This window comes from Phocoena sinus, chromosome 16 (genome assembly GCF_008692025.1).
Source record: "Phocoena sinus isolate mPhoSin1 chromosome 16, mPhoSin1.pri, whole genome shotgun sequence".
Lineage (NCBI taxonomy): Eukaryota > Metazoa > Chordata > Mammalia > Artiodactyla > Phocoenidae > Phocoena > Phocoena sinus.
The window spans coordinates 82491948-82511082 of record NC_045778.1 but is presented as its reverse complement, the minus strand read 5'-3'; the positions used below and the strand labels follow the sequence as shown (position 1 = coordinate 82511082).

Sequence of the window (19135 nt, the reverse complement as noted above, 5' to 3'; positions counted from 1 at the left end):
AGCGGCCATGGCTCACGGGCCTAGCCGCTCCGCGGCATGTGGGATCTTCCCGCACCGGGGCACGAACCCGTGTCCCCTGCATCGGCAGGCGGACTCTCAACGACTGCACCACTAGGGAAGCCCGACAGTGTCCCTTTTTATTTTTATTTTTACTCTTTCTTGTTTCTTTAACTTTTCACGGTCTAGGAATGTAAAGAGAATCAAGTCTGCGGCTCGGGGTTAGTCCTGTGTCTTTGCACCCCGTTCGGGGGAAGTGTCGGTAGAGGTCCCCCTGCACCCAGGGCGGGGCCTGGTGGACAGGCTGCCAGGAGGGTGCCTTTGTGACCCCGGCAGCCCTGCGTCCCCTGCGTAGAGGCTGCCAGGCGAGTAGTGGCCCCAGAGTGGGGTCAGAGCCACCCCTGCTAGGGCAACAGAGATAGTTGAGAGAGATGATGCCGAGACGTCTGAGCCTGGACCTGGGGATGCTGGTGGTGGCACTGACATTATTTTGAGGCACAGAGGGGCCTGATGTTGTGGAGACTTCAACGATCTTGGCAATGCCCACAGCCAGAGGGAGTCATCTGGGAAGGTGTCCCCTTCCTTGGCGGGGCTGTGGGTGCAGTGGGTACTGGTCCTGCTTCACAGGCTTCTTGTGGGGCCTGAGATTTTTATAAAAAATCAGTTACTCCCAGATGTATTTACATATAAGTGTGCAGCTTTGCTTTTTAAAAAATCGTATTTATTTACAATCACTTTTATGTATCATTTTTTTTCTTAACTAGTAGACTTTCTTTTTTAGAGCAGTTTTATTTAGGTTTACAGAAAAATTTCACAGAAAGTGAAGAATTCCCATGAGCCCCTGGCCTCCCCTCCCCCCGACTCTCCTCTGTTATTAGCATCTTGCATTGGTCTGGCTCGTCATTAACGGAGGTCCACTGTAGCTGTGGCTTTGAACTCGCCATACGTGGCATGCCTTGACGTGTGCCCACCCTCCTGCCCAGCTTTTCTCCGTGGGGTCGTGGTTCTCTAGGTGGTGCCAGCCCTCTCCACTGCCCAAACGTGGCAAAGAACCAGGCTCTCTCCACCCCAAATCCAGGCTCCGGCCCCCAGGTCCTGATGTAAGACCCAGACTGAACCTGCGCTCACATCTGTGCTACCCCAGCTATTCTGGAAATAATGCAGTATACAGACCCGCCTCTGTCCAAGGAAACTCTCAAGGCCGGTGTAATTTCCTATTTCCTGGGTCCGTTAGGTAGGGGGTGCCATTTCTGGGGTGCTTGTTCCAAGCTCCCCTGGGAGGACGTCTGGGGTCCTCAAGGCCGTCCCTGCCAGTGTGACTTCCTTTTTTACTTCTGCGACGCACTGAGCATGTGGGGGAGCCCGGCCCCCATCTCTTCCCTGGCCACCCCCACCCCGAACCTGGACCTCAGGGCCGCCGCCTTTCCCTCCAACAGGATCACACTCCCTTGGTAGAGCAGGTGCTAGCCATCCTCGCCATCCTTCACCATGAACTTGAGAAAGGGTACTTTCCCTGAACTGAAACCATTTTATTCCTATCCAGCTCAGCCTTTTCAGATGCAAAAACGTTCATTACCAGATGTTGGATGTAATTGTGACATTGACCCAGGGATCATTTGATGCTAGGATGTGGGTAGCAGAAGCAGCTTCTGATTTCTGAAGCCTTTTTTTGGGAGGGGGGCAACTCTGAATCCTCACAACTCTTCCAGGAAGGACAGTCTCCAGTGAACTCATTTTAATTAGATAAACTATCTCATCAATATGTGAACAGATCAATCAAAATAGCTTTAAAGTGAGTGGCTGGAGGGGTGTCTCTGAAGCTAATGGTGAGAAGAATATTTCTGTGGATTGAATTCACTTGTTAGCATAACAGGAGATTAAACTGTAATTGGCGCTGCGGGTCTGGAAGAGAAGCGATTGTGAGTCACAGCAAAACTGCCCACACACCCCGTTAGCCGAAAACGCGGTGCGCGCACGTGGCCTCGAGGGGGATCCGGGAGCGGGAGCGGGTGCCCGGCTCGAGACCTTGGGGGCTGGCTTGCCGGGCACCCCTGAAGGGGCCTGACACCTGGCAGGGCCCCGCCTCCACCTCCGACTCCGGTTTCACCCGCGCTTGTCTCTGCAGGTTGTCGTGTCGACCACGGTCAACGTGGATGGCCACGTGCTGGCCGTGTCTGACAACATGTTCGTACACAACAACTCCAAGCACGGGCGGCGGGCCCGCCGCCTGGACCCGTCAGAAGGTACGGCCCCTTCTTATCTGGAAAATGGTAGGCACATGCTACACGCCTTCTTTTTAATTTGCGATGCTCCCTTTTTTCGTGCCATCCTTTCTGTTGATTCACGCCCAGTTGCTCCCGCCAGGCCCCCTTGCTGGTCAGACCCCCGTCCCTGGGACAGAGCCCCCCGCCCCGGCGTCCCTCTCCCCTCCCTCACCGGCGGTCTCAGCTTTCCCACCCACCTCACCTGCCATGGCCCTCACTTTATTGGTTTGTCTCTGTCTAAGCTTTCTTTTGCTGAGCGCTTTTCCTGCAGTTTTAATGTATTTGGTTTTATTTTGGCTTGTCTAGCCCCCATCCGGCTCATCCCCAGATGCTTTGGGCACCTTTTGGTGGGCGCTCACATCCTGGTCCCGTGAGCCTGAGCTCATGGACTTCAAGGACCTCCTGGCCCTCCATGGAGAGCGGACCTGTGTGTGTGTGTGTGTGTGTGTGTGTGTGTGTGTGCGTGTGTGTGTGTGCGCGCGCGCGCATGGGTATTCACGCGTGGGGGATGGGTGGAGGGGGTGAGGGAAAGAACGGCATAAGATGTTGCTAACCAAATGCTTTCAAGTGATGGACTGCTTGTTAAAAGAGAAGAATTTCGATAAGGGTGACAGGCAGGCAGGCGTGTAAGTCAAACTTCAGCAACACACAGACCCTGGGCCTTCGCAAGTCGCCCTGTCACCAGCTCCGTGCCGACGCGCGGGTCCCGCCACGTGTCACCTCCCCTCCAACATGAGGTCCTTTCCTCTCTAAGACATTTCACGAAAACCATGAGATTCTGACCAATATGAATTGTTGGGAAAGTAATGTGAGGTTTTTTTGTTTTTAAGTGAATTGCAGACAAAACAGCATGATTAAATTCTTTAGAGGAAAAGAACCCATAAAACTAAGCAGTTAGACGACACATTCTCTAGACTGAGGTCTTGGATTTAGGAGCCGCCCGTGAGGCAGACAGACATGTACACAGGAAAATGAATGACGCCCGTGCAGGTCATCAGAATGAAATATGCTTCAGACATAAAAACTGGAAGACAATTTGTGAATCTGCTGCGGTCCACAAAAGTAAACGAATTTGTTTTTCTACATTAACGACTAAGGTGTAAGAGAACAAAAATATAAAAATTAAAGGTCGCCCTGGGTGCCAGGGTCATTAGAATCTGTGACGTACTGTTTATCTCCTTCCAATGCACTGAAGGTAGGTGTGTGTTTTGCTTAGTAACCATCACTAATGAGGTTCACAATTAAGAAGGCTGGATCCCCGTCCTCGGCGCCCCGCTTCCCCAGAGAGCCGGTGCTGGCAACGTGATAGGTCCACGAGGCTCCTGCAGCCCTCTGGTGTTAGGCTGTAGCGTGGGTCCAAAATCAGCCTCCTCTAATGAGCTATTATGATCTGAGCAAAGTACAAGTATTTATTTTTGTAAGTAGCATGAAAAAGCATTTGACTGTAAGCAGAAAATACAGCATTTAGAAAAATAAAGGCCACTCGTGGGTACCTTGGAGATAAAACCCAACTAATCAAAAGCTATTTGCAGACGCAGTCTCGCTCAAGATTATTTGAGGTTTGTTTTTCAATTTTTTTAATCAACGTTTAAACCAAGTCACTTTCTTGCAAGAGATTGAAATATCTCCCCCAGTCCCCCCAAAGGACTCATGATCAAAAGAGGCGCATAGGTGACTGAGAGCTAGCACGTATAGGTCTTTGAGAAGGAGGCATTAGTCATCAGTGGGAAGGTTTTTGTTTGTTGCTGTGTAATTAATGCCCAGTTCTCAAGAGCCCTACAGAATATGACGGGGTGCTCTCTGGGATGAAGAGAGATGCTTCCTCCACTTACCGAGAGGGCTGACGCTTAGGAAGTTCATTTTAGGGTCTGGATGTATCATCCCCAAAGCCCCTTTTCTTCCTTCTGCCTGGTTAGTTCACGTCTTAGGGGTGGATGTTGGCTTTGCTTCGGTCCCACATTCTTTAAGGAGAAAGTGCCCCCGTAAACCGTCGATCTGTGCTTCTGTGCAGCCTCTCCTGGCTAACACCTCATTATCCAATCATCTAATATTCACCAGCAGTGTGTACACACTCGCTGATGGTTTCCAAGTAAACTAATTCCCCCTGCTGCTGCGTGGATGTCTGCCATCGCGTCCTTTGAGCTCACAAAAAGCAAGGCAGATTATTTACAGTATTGAACACAAGCGAGGGGAAAACAACCATTCTACCTTCCAGCACGGCCCAGAAGAACTCAGGCTTTCTTTTTTTTTTTTCCCTGTCACTTGTCCCCTCATAAACGACTCCAACCCTGATTAAACCTTCCGTGAGCCCTGCCCAGCACCCGGCCTGCAGCACAGAAGCGATTTGCATGCCAAGTGCCGTAATGCGGTTAGGTTTATGCAGTGAGGACGACCGCATCCAGGCTGCGGGGGCTTTAGCGAGTTAAGGGAACAGATGGCCCTAGGAGAGGTAAAAGGTATAATCCTATCAGCTGGAGTATCAGCCAGCCATCTGGACATCCCGAGCACAATTACAAGACATTTTAGCAGGCAGAACAAAGAAGTCTTCACGAGGCAAGATTAGGCCTGTTTGAGTGCCGCAATATTGTGAATGCAGGGGAAGGTGACAAATGCTGTGATATTACTCAGGAGGGCTTGCTGATTAACGGGAACCAGGATGGGGAAGCTGTTTACTAATAGAATACTGGATGTGACCCCCAAAGAAAGACCGGGGGAACCCGACGGTTCTGTCCACATCACTGGGCTCCAGCTGCATCACTTTCACTTTTTGAGCTCCTCGCCCCAGCCGTTGGGCACCCTGGTCCCCAGACCAGCCAGTCCTTGTGGGTATCCAGGGGGCAGGCGCGCAGGTCGTGGAAGCCGGGGAGCCTTCCTCACCAGCAGGCTGAGAGGGGTTCCAGGAGTTAAAAGAGGTCCCAGCGCAGGTCAGATCAGCAGAGGAGAACGGGCCACGCCTCCTCTTCCCAGCCTGCGCCCCAGGAGGCTGGGCCACGCGGAAGAGCTTGCAGACCAGGCTCGGCCTTCAGGGCTGCTTCCCACCACGGGCCGGCCCAGGGAGAGGGGTGGGGAGCGCGCGGGGGGCTCCTCCTTGCCCGTCCTCAGCTGCCGTGCCAGCTCCTGTCATCTGCTTGAGTGTACTATGCACGTATATCATTAGATCTCTGACGCTGTCTGTGTAATTCATTTTGCTATGGTTCCCATTGAACACATGTTCCCTCTCTCTGTGCATTGAAATGTATGCAAATACAGGCAGGAGGAAGATGGCTATCGGCTGCTGCCGAGGAGGCCGAGGCGGGCCCGGGGTTCTTTCCGCTGAGAAGCTCTGCAGATTCTGAGATGCTGTGGCTTTTCCACTGGGCCACAGCTGCCAGATAGCAGTCTCCTGTGCATGCAGGAGATCCTGGATTTTTCTTTTCTTTTTTTTTTTGCTTTTCTCACCTCCAAAGTAAATTTGTTTACTGTAATTTTTTTTTTTTTTGTGAATTATTTGCTATAATTGGCTGTGCTGATGAAGGTCACCCCCTTGGAGGGGACTTGTCAGTCTTTAGAGAGCTGATCCTTTTCAAATGCTCTCCATGCAATTAAGAAAAGCAAATGTCATTCGGAAGCCTCAGAAATGAAAATTTGTATGAACTTATTAGCATGAAGTCAACAGCGCTAGTTAAGGGCAGGTTCCCAGTGTGTGCTCTGCGCTCCTGTTGCAGAGGGAAATGCGCAGGGAATGAGCAAATATAACCCCCGCTAGTCCAACATTAAAGCAAACAAAGGAAGGTGGTGTCACGCGAGCCAAACAACAATACCTACTGGTGATTGACTCGCCGGGCGTGTGTGGCGCTGCCTCTGACCCGTCAGGGAGCCCACGCGCGTGGGCTTCCCGAAAACTCCCGCTTATGAAGATGTGCGGCCAGACCTGACCCCGAGTCCAAAAAAGATGATTTACCTGGAGCTGAGCTACTCGAGGCCTCAAATAAGATGAACAGCCTAATATAGGCCCCGAGAAGTCCTGTGGAGGCTCGTACGCACACGTGCCGGGAGGGGGCCGGGGGCCGCGTGGTTAAGCCACTGCTTGTTTACTAGGCTTAGTTACTACTTTCTGGACAAGCATCCACAGAGGTTGTTGTGAGTGATGGAAGATCACCAAATGGAGAGGGGCCCCCTCGGGCCGGGGGTCGAGTTCCTTCACCCACCCCGCTGTGAAGCCGGCAGGACGAAGGGCGACACCGGGGGCCCCAGGGCTTGGCGGGGGTTGGGGGGGGCCCTCCTCTCTCTCTCGATGGAGGATTGAGGCCTGGGCCTCCTCCCGTCTGGGCCTTAATTGTGTCCAGACGGCATTAGCCAGGAGACCTGGCGGACCTTTGGGGCCGCGTGGCCACCCAGCACACCGGCCTGCACAGCCTTCTCTTTTGCACCAAAGGTAACAATACAGAGAGGCCCAGGGCCCAGCCAGGAAGAGGAGGCCCTGCAGGCCAGAGGGCAGCACCCGGAGCCCTTCCCCAGTAACGGGCAGCTCCTCCCATGTGGGACCTCTGCCCGTGACAGGCCATCAAAGGTGCTAGAGAAGGTCCCCCGACATCACGTGGAAGTAAGAGCTGATCAAAGGCCAGAACAAAGCCGGCCTCCGTGAGGCTGCAGCCTTCAGCCCAGGCCTCTGCTCGCAGGGCTGCTGGGAGCGCCGTGCTGGGCCTTCTGGTCCCGCTCCCCTGTGCCCGCCCTCGCTGTCTGTCTCCCCTCCCCCAGCAGGGCCAGGCCGCGGCAGCATTGTAATAACTCATGCAAATGTGAGCGCTCCCAGACAAAGGGAGGTCAGGCCAGCGGCTGGGGATTCCTGTCGACAAACAGTATTAGGTGTACAATGTGTACCTTTGACAAAAGTATTAATATCGTGCTTTTGATTTTTCTTTTTCCTGATGAAAAATGAAAAGTAGTAATTGTGAAGTGACAGAGGAAAATGAAGTTTTGAACCAAAAGGCAAAGTTCGCGGATGAAAAACCCCAACCCAATTAGCTGCTTATGAGGAATCGAAATGCAAGGCATTTGCTCTTCTGTCTCCCTCATCAGCCTTTGATTGACTCTGCTCAGATCTGGACCGCAAAGCAGATAAATCGACGTGCCACGTGCACGCGATGCTAAATCATTTGTAATAGTCATATTTGCCCTGAAACATAATTTGCTACATCAAGCCATGTTTTCTCCTCATTCACTGGTATTCCGTGGCTTGGCCTTTGCTTTATAAAACATTTAAGAGTTTGCTTTAAACACATCAACGTGCTGATCTACGATTGCCCTTTGCGTGCTGCCCGGAGGAGCGGCCGCCTCTCTCCAGCCCCGCCCAGCGTGGCTGGAGGTGGGCAGCATGGCGGCAGCGTGGCAGGCTCTAAGGTCTGCGTTCTCTGTCTTGTGCGGGCAGCCACTCCATGCATCAAGGCCATCAGTCCCAGTGAAGGCTGGACCACGGGGGGAGCGACTGTGATCATCATCGGAGACAACTTCTTCGATGGGCTCCAAGTTGTGTTCGGGACTATGTTGGTATGGAGCGAGGTAAGCCCGCGAGATCGGTGCGCGTCCGGCTGCGGCTTTGTCCGTGGGCTGTCGGACATGCTGTCGACGGTGCATTCTGTCGCCAGATCCCCTGAAACCGACGGTCCGCCCGTGGCAGGGGCTTCTCCGGTGGGCGGGTGCAGACCGCTGCCCCACAGCCCTGGGGTTTCAAGCCTGGCGTCGGAGGTCCCTGAGTGCCCTGGAACAATTAGTGCTAGAATTACTAGAAGCAGGTTTAAGGAGACATATGGTGGTGATTTTCATATGAATGATGCCCTGTGGCCTTTCCTGCAAACTGAAACCGGGATCATTTGCAGATATTTTTCTGAAAGCACAACTGTAGGTCCTGAGTCTCTGGGTGACAGCTAGGAGGGAACATTCCGAGACGATGGTCCAATTTTTGCTCATTTTGGTAATTATATCCAACTGGCAAGTGTCCGCCTCTTGCACCCAGTGCCGCTGAAAGCCTCTTCCTTCCCTGTGTGGTTTTTATAGCTGATCACTCCCCACGCCATCCGAGTCCAGACCCCACCGAGGCACATTCCTGGAGTCGTGGAAGTCACCCTGTCCTACAAATCCAAGCAGTTCTGTAAAGGTGCTCCTGGGCGGTTTGTCTACACCGGTGAGTTCACATTTCCGACTTTCGTGGTGAATCGGTAGATGCTTCCTCCCAAGGAGGGCCTCTGGGCCCCCGGGGGCCCCCTGCATGGGTTCTGCGGTGAGGATGGGCGATCCCTCCGTGGCCCACCGGTTGGTGTAGTCAGGGGCAGTGTCTACATCCTCTTCCACATGGTGTGACGCTATGGACAGGTGCAGCCAGCTCGGGCCAGGTGACCTGGGCCCCTCCCCCTATCCGTGGAGCTTCCCTTCTCGCCTGCAAAGCAAGGTGGTGGGAGCTGTCAGTAACCACAGTACCCCTGCTTCCATCGGGTGGCTGCCCCGCGAGGTCCCAGAGGTTAAGGCTGCGTACCCTAGGTCACACGCACCCTGTAGATGGGAGCAGGTCTCTGCCCCGGGCCTGGGGCCTCAAACCCCGCACCGCACTGCTGCTTCAAGGGGGTCCGTATTCTGGGAGGGTCTCGGACACACTGACGTCACCAGAAAGGGTCACGTGTACTGAAAGTCGTCTGCTGCAGTGCTTTGCCCACAGGCTGCTTGGAGAACACCATGCGTCTGAGGTGGCTACTGAGAAAGGCCGTAAATGACCACACGGCTTGTCTGCATTGGGACCCCTAGTCCTGCCACCTGCAGAAGCTGTAACCTCTGAGACGTGTTTCTGGGGGTGGCCAGCACCTGCTGAGCCCCACGAGGGCGGAGGGGACGGGGGCTTGTTCTTGGACAGCGTGGCCTCCAAGTGCTCGCGTGGTCAGGGCGGCGGGGGAGGTCCTTGCAGGAGCCTGGCTGGGACCCGGGGGCTCTGTCCACGTGCTGTCACCTGCTGCAGGATGCCCGGGGCAGGTCTGGCCTCCCCCTGGGATGCAGGCCTCTCCTCTGTCCAATGGGTGGGTGACAGGGTAGAGACGAGGTCCCTTCCACTTTGGGGTTGGGGGAGGGAGTGGGGGTAACTGACCCCCGTCAGGAAGCGTGAGAGGCAAAATGTAAATTCTTCCAGTGACCGCTTTCCAACAGGCCCCGTGTCACTCCCAGGCTGTGCCTGGCTCGGGTCCTTGCAGAGAGCCAGGGCTGCTGTCCCCAGAGGCACCCACACCCTCGGCAGCCAGGGCTGCCAGTGACACCGGGGTCCTTGATCGGGGGAGGCCGCCTCCTCTCCAGCCCCCAGCGGCCCTCACGTGGTCAGGAGGAGAGAGAGGTTCCCTGCCTGTGCTAAGGGCCGTTTCCTCCCGTGGGACCAGCTCGCCTCCTGGTGAGCCCGGGAGGCGAGATGGAGGGAGGGCGGCGCCTCCAGCTGGTGAGGCCTCCACGTGTTAAATACCGCCGCGCAGAAGCGGGTTATGTGGTCGGGGTGCTTGTGAGCGCTCGTACCCGCGGCCGCCGTGGCCGCCAGGTCCCGGGAGGTGGGGGCCAGGCTCCCCACAGCGCTGGGCCGTCTCTGCAGGGCCCCTGCCGGCCTGTGGGTGCTCGTCCGGCTCTGGCTGTGAACTCAGGCCGTGGGGTCCTGGGCGCCCCGCTCGGCTCCGCCCGGTGTGGCCCAGGGACCTGGGGGGACCCCTGAGTCCCGCTTTCTCCTCGGTGCCGTGTGTGACCCGGGCTCCCGTCGGGTCTGGGTTCCTCGGAGGAGGGGATGTTTATGAGCTGGGCGGCTGGGAGCCACACCACGTGTGGGCTGCACGCTGCACGTGCCCCACGGGCGCCAGGTTGGGTCAGGCACCCGGTGAGCGCGTCCGTATGTGGTGGGACCGACGGCTCTGCCCCAAATGGACGGGGAGTCGGCTGTCCCTGTCAGCCTCTCTGGTCTCCTGGCCCCTGCCCCGCGGGCGCCTCCGGCCCTGCCCCTGACATCCGGTTCTTGACCCGCGGGCTTTTGATGCTGAGGTCGGCGGGCTGTCGTCAGCAGCAGCCACTCTTTCTCAGAGGAGACACAGTAGCAGGAAGGTCTGGTTCTTCACCCACCGTTGGCCACTGAGGACGGTGGCCCGCGTGGCTGGAAAGGGCCCCATGCTGAGCATCGCGGCGGACGCGGGTGCGGCTGGAGGGGGAGGCGCGAGGGCAGAGGGCCGCCCGTCGCCGCCAGTGGGTGTCCCGTGGCTGAGGGCCTGCCTCTCTGGGGCCGCGGTGGGGCAGTGCTCTCTGTAGCCCGCTGCCCTCGGCCGGGCAGGACGCTTTCCTTGGCCGGAGGCCTCGTGACCGCAGGGCAGCGGGCGTCCCCGAGTCTGTTCCAGTGACATCCGCGTCCCGACGCCCATCTTCCATTTCTGCAGCCGACGCCATGACCCCTCCCTGCTGAAGGGGCTTCTCAGACCCCAAGTTCAGTGTCCCGGCTGCCCAAGGCTATGGGGTTTCCTCCATCAGGAGTTCTCCCACGAACGGGCCTTTCAATGAAGCCATTCAGTGAGCTTGGCCTCTCCGCGGGGGCTAATTTACAGCCTTCCCCCACACCCCCATCATTAACGGGAATATACATTTCAAACGCACGTAAGGGATACGGGGGCCTACACTCCCAGAGAGCAGAGGAAAGGTGGGGTCATAACCTGTCTGACCTGGAAGCTTCTGTCTGATTTGCATTGCCCTGAAATTGATGGGACAGAGAAGCAATCATTGGGAATTGCTCTCCCTCTGAAAGCTGAGCCAGCCCTTCTGGAGGCAGGACACGGGCGCAGCCCCTGCGGGGAGGGCCCCGTCCCCTGGGCATCTGGCTCCCATCAGCATCCCCGGGCCTGGAGGCTGCGCGGACACCGTCACGCTGAACCCTCGGGGTGAGGCCGCCAGGCCTGGGGATGAGGAACCAGAGTGCTGAGGAGGGCCCCTCCCCCTGCCCCCAGCCAAAGGCAAAGGCCTAAGTGATCTGTTTACAGCTATCTGAGAAGCACCCGATGCTTCAGAACCAGACCCGATTAGTCAACCCAGAGTGGGTGTAGGCGGGGTGGGGGGGGGGGGGCAGGCCAAGCCCATCCATCCAGGCCCCTTTGCCTGCTGCTTTCAACTACTATAAAGACACAATTACCTTGGGAAGCAGTGGCAGTGCAGTTGATTAGCACGGTGAATTAAAAGAATGAGTCACAATGACATGTCCAGCTCTTCCGTACTAGTCCTTTGTATTCCCAGCGTGCCTCACCCCTGTTGTAAGAAGGTCAGAAATTAGAGAGAGAGAACAGTTTTCAAGCGGCTAGCACTTAGGAGCAGAATTAACAATCGCTCTGTACGTAATTGCTGGTTAATAGTAAATTGCCTTCTAGACCGTAAAACGCAATATGAACGGGTGGGCGCCTAAAATTAAATTAATGAGATATTTGCTGCATTTAAAAGTGAACAGTGCACATTAATAACTGAGCGTAACGCTTGTTTTAATATTTGTCTAACAGTGTATCATTTGCTTGTTTAATAATAATTAGAATAGTCCCGGAATATCCTACCTGAGGAACTCAGTGGTATGGGCAGATTGAACAGTTTCACATTCGTAATTTCACCAGTAGAAAGACATCAAATTGTTAAGAGCAATAAAAGAAATTATTTTTTAATTATCATGTAAGCATTGCGGTGTTACTTGATGAAGACAAATTGGAATTTGTATGCTTCTAATTGAAATTACGTTTGAGCGAAAACTGCTTTTACAGACTGTATTCCAAGTGTGAGGTGTTCACACACAGATGCGAGTGTCCCTGATTTCCTAACACGTCCATTTGGCAGAAGGGTTTTCCTGTTACACAAAAAAGCTGGAGCTGCTCGGTGGTGGCCTGAGTCCCAGCGTGGCTCTGCGGGACACCAGGACGCAGCCCAGGGGCTCTTCCTGTTGACCTCTTGCACCCAAATGTGTGGTTGACCCACCCTCAGTTTAGAGATTTCTTTTGCTCGATTAGAGGAATTCTATCACCAATTACCAGGAATCAACATGCTGTCTGCCACGGGCCCAGCCAACCCAGTTACTAAACAAGATGCTGGCAGCGATGGTGCCCAGGGCCAGAGCGGCACGGACAGAGCTGGGGCCGGTCTTAGGTCTGCAAAGCATTGACTACGTGGGGACATAAAAATGGTCATTTTCTGCACGAAGACGTGCATTCAGTTTCAGTCGTGAAATCGTTACTCAGCCAGTAGCTGCTCACGGTTTGTGTCCTTCCCGATACAGTGTTTATGGTTTGTTTGTTTGTTTGTTTTTTTAAAATCCCGTTGTGCCTTAAAACTGGCGACATGTCAGGGAGGTGACCGCCCTGTCCTGGGGAGCTGTCCCGGCACCGGGGGTGGGGGGTGTCTGTTGGCTCGCTCGGGGCCACCGTATCCTCTCACAGCCTTCTGCCACCTGACCCACACTTCACGTCACCCCTTGAAGGGCGCTGGCGTTCCTGAAGTGTTTTAAAGCTCTTTTGTGAGTGTTCAGATGTGATTCTGTCAACAGCACAGTGACACACAGTAGAGTCAGTGGCGCCCTTGACCACAGCCGGCTCCAGCTAGCTCTCTCCCAGGCCAGCGCTCTTCAAACAAATTACTTGTATCCACGGAGCAAATGATTCCTAATTGCCTTCCACAAATCATACTGTTTCTACTTCGCTAAACTAAATGCTAATGCCTTCCCCTTCAATGTAAACCAGCCGATTACTTCGATTATAAGTTTCTTAACCACGGAGATGGACATGGCGGAGATACTTTCATTCCGAGTTCGAGTTTGGGGTTCAGGAGTCTGTGACTCCTGGGCTCCCTGTCCCGGCCAGTGAGGCCCGGAGGCTCCGGCTGCTACCTGTGCGTTCCCGGCTGCTGCGGGCGCCCCGCAGGCACAGGGCTCCCACTGGTCCCAGCTCGCCCGTTGGATGGTGTCAGTGGAAGTCCGTGGTCCCCTGGAGGATAGACAGCCTCGCTTTCACGTGAGGCTAGTTCTGTGGAAGAACGTGCGGAGCTCAGGCCACCTCTGGGCCCGTCCGGAACCGGAGAGTTGGGATGGCACTCAGATGACGCGCGACTCCAACGTGGTTTCTCCTCCTGCCCCGCCCACCTTGGCTCGTCCTTGGTTACGTGTTGGGGGCAGAGGGCGAATTTCTCCCCACTGGCTGGGATGGTGTGCAGACCTGGGCGTGGAGACCAGCTGGTCATCTTTGGGGTCATTGGCGGGGCTCCTTGGGGCCACAGAGGAAGGGAGGGCGTGCCCCCTCCCTGCTGCCGGTGTCCTCTGCATTAGTGCGGTCCCAGCATTAGACCAAATGACGATCAGTGAATCTGCCGGCTTGCTGAGTGGGCACTGGGGGCACAGATCCAGTCCCGAGTCCCTCTAAAGGGTGGGGCGGTGAGGGCTCCCGGGGTCCCTGCTGCTTCCTTCCTCTCCTGTCTCGAAGGAGGCCGGGAGAATGAGACGCACCGCTTGTGCTATTGCACAAGTAGACTATCTGTCCTCATCAGTGACACCCATTTACTAGAATTGCGTAAAATGAACTATACCTCATACAGAAATCGCACATTTAGAGGGGCTCCATTCATCATCTGGAAATTGAGGGCCAGTAAACTTTTCTGCTCCTCCAGTGGGATCATAGGCATGCATCAAAATGTTAGAAATGATTGGTGAGAGGGAGCTGTCACCCATTTATCAAGGAAAAGAACATTATTTGCTAATTTCCCAACCAGGCTGGTGACAGGGTGCTTCGTCTTTGGACCCACGGTGACCAGCGTGGCCTTTTTGTTATTAGTACAAGTCAAGCGCTTTTGGGCAGCTGCTAACAAGACACATTTGTCTGTCATCGGAGGGGCTTTGGTTGTTTTCCAAGTGCTGTGACCACAGGCCGCTCTTCCCGCGGCCCGATGGCAGTGCTCGGTGGGGCTGTGCTCACCCGGGAGGAGAACCGACTGATAAATCACGAGATTTCCGCATCAAGGTGAAGGTATTGACTCTCGGCACCGAACCTGACAGAACGCAGCAGAGAGGAGACAACCATTTGTCTTCCCCAAAGGACAAAAGGGTCACGGGTTTCCCTCAGTGGGTGCGGGGACGCAGGCCCGCTAACCTCCCCCCACCCGGGAGGCCGCGGGCACGAGTCGCGGGATGGGACTGGGCCACGTCCGGGGTTTTATTTGGCGTCTCTGGCCGGTCAGGGTGCCTGCCCTGTTTCTGGGACAGGATGTGGGGTGGCAGGGAGATGGAGGGACCCCTTAAAAGCACAACAAGAGTGAACAGCATCAACGGAAGTGCAGAATAAGGTAGCGATGACAGGGGGTAAAAGCAGAACCCCACGAGTCACCCTGGCAGGAGAAAGTCCCGTAGCTTCAAGGAGGAAGACCAGGGAGAGCATCAGAACCACCGTTTCAGCGGAGAAGCCACCGAGGGAGCGTGTGAGCCTTCTGTTGCCGAAGAGGAGAAGAAATAGGCCCCGCCCGCCGTGGCCCTGGAAGCGTAGAAACAGGAGCGATGCCTCTTGTTTTCTTCCTGGCTGCCTGCAGCCGCGGAAGCCACAGGCCTCCTTCACCGCGTCCCTTTGGCCGCGCGCAAGGCCATGGCCCAGGCGGGAGGCGGACGGGGTGAGTGGGGTTTGCTCTCGAGGGCTGTGCGAGCCGGGACGGGGACGCCCCTGGGGTCCAGGGGCTGCTCGTGTTTTCATTTGAAACCTTTGTTTTGGGAAGGTCTTTAGGCTCTCGGCTGAGGCTTGGATCCTAAAGTTTGAACCCGAGAAAAAGTCCGTTTAAAAAACTATCATTTGAATCAGTTGGGCCTTTTTTATTCATTACAGAAAATGCAAACTTGAGTCATTCGAACTTTCTTAGAATGGTTTTTCAATAAAACAACGAAAGATGGGAGCCTCTTCGTCGGAGACGTGAACTGTCTGCTACACCCCCCAAAACAAACACATCGAAGTTTTCAAATGCGTCTAACGAGCATGTGAATAACTTGGTTCCACGCGGGACCCGGGTGCCTGTGGCTGGCGCCCGCGCTCTAGTGGAGGACGGGACCCGGGTGCCTGTGGCTGGCGCCCGCGCTCTAGTGGAGGACGCATTACAGAGCACGTTACAGTTTAAATACAGAACCTCCCATCGAGACAGTAGGCCGCTGCAGATCTCTGTACCTGTCGGTGTAAATCATCTTTGGGGGAAGTTTCTCAAAGGTGCAGCCTGGCAGTGGGTCCATCATCCGCCTTCCAGACGCCACCCTTCCTGCCCTCGTGACAGCCCTTCCTTACGCCCTCCACGCACGGGAATCCTACCGCCTGACAAGGTGAGCTCTGCAGGGTCGGCCCAGCCTTCTACCGGCCTGACCCTCTCCCACCCGGAGCATCTGGGGACCAGAGTCAGGGCATCTGGGCGGCGGGGGTGTAGAGGGGATTCTGCCAGATTTCTTCCCCATCTTTTCACCCCTTTTGATCCTCCCAGGAGAAGGCCCTTGTCGGGGACTCCCCTTGGCCTTTCAGGCCTCAGCCCTGGGGATGGGAGGGGGTGGGGGCCGGCGATGTGGCACTCCTGCCCATTCTCAGGATCCGTGTGCCTGGTGCTGTGATCAGCCAGACGCTTTAGCCCCCGTAATCACTTCCACCCTGCTTGTGAAGACCAGCCCGGCGCCATCCCTTGCGAGCACGTCCCCAGTGCCCTTTGGCATGAACAAGAGCCAAGCCCGCCCAGGGGCTGCTGTTCCTCGGGTACTTTTACAGCAGGACCTCGGTGACTCTCAGGGCGTCCGGCCGCTGTGCACCCCAAGCTGAAGACGGCTCAGTTTGCCTGTGTGCTTGTCGGTTACAATGGAGGTCGTTTCCAAAGTTGACCCATTTTACCACCACGGAGGTGAGCCACACGTGCGCGAGGTGCTGGGGCCGCAGCCTCACGTGACCTGCCCGCCAGCCACCTGCCAACGGTCCCTCCTCACACCCTGGCGACCGGCCCAGGCCGCGTGCGCTCTGTCATGGCACCAGGGGGCCCACCTGCCAGCCACCTGCCTCTTCATCAGCACCCCCGATGCCGTGCCCGTCTGGTGCCTTCTTTCCTCCGCACTCAGAGAACACCCGCCGACAGTGATGATCTTTAAGGCGAGCATGGCGTCCGGGGTGGGATGCTGAGGCTTCGTGTCGACGTGACTTGGAACTTACCCGTGGTGTCCGGCGTTCAGTGTGTCCCCGAGGCCCACCTGGGCCTGGTACTCTGCACGTGATGCAGAGAAGGCGGGAAAGCAGCCGCGTCTCGTGGGTGCGCTCGCGGTGGGTTCCTCCCGGGGCCCCAGGCTGGCTTCACCCTGGCAGCCCCGTGCCTGGTTCTGGGCGCCTGATCCAGCTGACTCAGAGCCTGATGCGAACGAAAAAGAGAAGAGACTGTAACGAAACAGTCCCGAGAGCTGTTCGGGTCTCCGAGGAGAGGGGCAGCCGTGGCCCTGTGGGGTCTGTGGGCGGAGCGCCCCTGCAGAGACGGGGGGCCGGGGCCGGCGGGCTGTGCCCCCGCACGTCGGCGGCGGGGTCGGGGGTCCGCAGGCAGAGGGCAGAGCCTGCGCCACGGGTGGAAGAGATGGAGGGAGCGCATCAGGCGGGACTGTTTTACTTGAGAGACGTAATCCAGGATCCTGTGTTCGAGGACTCTGTTTTGTGATTTCAATGTTTACGTTAATCTTGGCGATGTCTTTAAAGGCTCTGCCTTAGAACGTTGCTTTTCCTCTTTGTCCACCTTGAAAAACCAGGGGTTACAAACGCCTCCGTGGGGATTGAGGAGGGCCAGCTTATCCCCTGGACTGGGGGGGGGGGGTCTCTTCCTCGGCCCTCCGCTCCACCCCTCACAGCTGGGGGCCTGCTCACCCCAGTTCCAGCCTCCGTTCTTTTACGCAGACGCCAGACGCCCCGCAGACAGTATTCAGGCCATGAGAGGCCTTCGCCTCGGCATAGGCACAGGTGGCACATGGATTCTGATCGAGGTCAGGGGCGTTACTTCCACTTAAAAACTTTCGTTCTTTATTCAGATATAATTCACACAGCCTAAAATTCACCCAAAGTATACAATTAAGGGGTTTTTAGTACAGTCACAAAGCCGTGCAACCACTAACCTAAGTCAAGAACAGTTCATTACACAAAAAGGAACCCCGCATCCGTCAGCAGTCCCCCAGCCCCGCCGCCAGGCAGCTACGAACCTACTTCCTGTCTCTACGCATTTGCCCCGCTGGACATTTCCCGTGCACGGAATCATACGGTATGGGGTCCTTGGTGACCGGCATCGTCCACTCACGTTTCTCCCGGGTGGAGGTGTGATCAGCGCTTCCTTCCTCTGTGTGCCTGAAGGGTCTTCCCTTGTACACAGAGACCACATTTTATCCATTCATCTGTCGGTGGATCCTTGGTACAGTCGCTTCTCGGGATCCGCCGGGGCTTGGTCCCAGGACCAAATCTGAGGATGTGGAAGTGGCGGATACAGAGGGCCGACTGTAAGACAAGTGATGCTGCTGTGAAACATTCGTGAACAAGTTCTCGCATGGATATACGGGAAACGTCACGTTCATCTTGACTTCTCCAAGTCAGAAGTGAAGTATACCTTCTCCGTTGGCTTAGAATTTTCCAGAAGCCCTGTGGGTCCTCGTGGTCCTTACTCGTTACTATGGAGCACCTACTGTGCGCCCTGCGCTGAGCAGGGCAGGTGCTGCGACACAGGGTGACGGTCGCACCTTCCGGGAGGAGCGTGTGATCGGATGGCCTGGGACGTGTGCCCCGGGGGCTGGTTGCCTCGGGCACACAGGAGGGAGGGGTCTTCCCAGAGCAGGACCGCCTCCAGCCTTGGGAGGGGGTGAACTTCCAGAGCTCCTTTCTCAGCTTGTCTCTGTACGGAGATTTTACGCGGGTTTCGAGTGTGCCGACCCACTGCCCGCATGGTTCTCCACAGAGCACTTTGTTGCCCACTTGGGTTTTACCCCTCCCGGCTCAAAATCTCTAAGAGGGTCGACAGCACAGGCACGCTTGAGTTTTCTTTCTTAAAGGAAGGGTGACATCTGGGTAGTTTGTGCTCGTCGTTCTGTTCAGGATGATTTTTATCGGCCACCTTCTCCCTCCCTTTTGTTCAGGCTCTTTTACACGTGGAGGGAAGGGGCTACCTTTGCTGGAACAGCCGGGGTGGGGGAGGTGAGGGTTGCAGGGTGGCCGGTTCCCCTCCCCTGCCTCCCTGGGGAGCGTGTCTCGGGGGTCCCTGTCGCCGGGGGCCGAGCCCTTGGAGGAGTGGGAGCACCCGACGCCACGTGCCTTGGTTTTCCTCAGCTGCCGGCCTGGGCTCCGTAGACGTCGTTTGAACGTGACTATAAAAGCCGTAATCTGGTGCATTCTTTGAGGTATGTAAACAGGATTGTTTGAAGGCAATCCAACAGTTGTCGGCAAGGGTATTATTTTGGGAACAAGGAAGACGTGCTGTCCCCTTTTCTGAGTCTAGTGTCACATCACAATGCCGCCGTCCGCTGCCACGCGGCGGTGAATGGCGCAGGTCCCTGTGCGCTGGGCCGGGCGTGTGAGTACCAGACACTCCTCCCCGTGAGGCTGAGGCGATGCCTGACTTCCAGTTAGAAGTCAAGCGTGGTGCTTCTCCCATGCTCAGAAGTCTTGGTGACACGAGGTACCCTCGGCTTAGCGGGTCGGAGGGGCTCCCCCGTGTGAAACCGACGCTGCCCTGCGGTGGGTCTGATGCTGGAAAAGCCACGCCCCTTTGATGCGGGCGACCTCGGCTGAGCCGCTTGGTGCTTGGCGTTGGAGAGAGTGCCCGGCGCCTCCCGTCTGTCCCTGCCGTGCCCAGGCCGGCTCCGGGGC

The 19135-nt window shown here is 56.1% G+C and overlaps 1 protein-coding gene across 10 annotated transcripts in view; it reads left to right on the top strand.

Moving 5' to 3' along the window:
• EBF3 (EBF transcription factor 3) overlaps positions 1–19135 on the top strand; it is a 117035-nt gene that overhangs the window by 79169 nt on the left and 18731 nt on the right. For 6 of the 10 annotated variants that reach the window (XM_032607805.1, XM_032607804.1, XM_032607803.1 and 3 more), the window contains exons 8-10: positions 2123–2267; positions 7669–7799; positions 8295–8421. In XM_032607805.1, the coding sequence (XP_032463696.1) occupies positions 2123–2267; positions 7669–7799; positions 8295–8421 (403 nt within the window). The remainder of the gene's footprint in view (positions 1–2122; positions 2268–7668; positions 7800–8294; positions 8422–19135) is intronic. The other 4 variants (XM_032607809.1, XM_032607807.1, XM_032607808.1 and 1 more) reach the window with 1 other exon arrangement.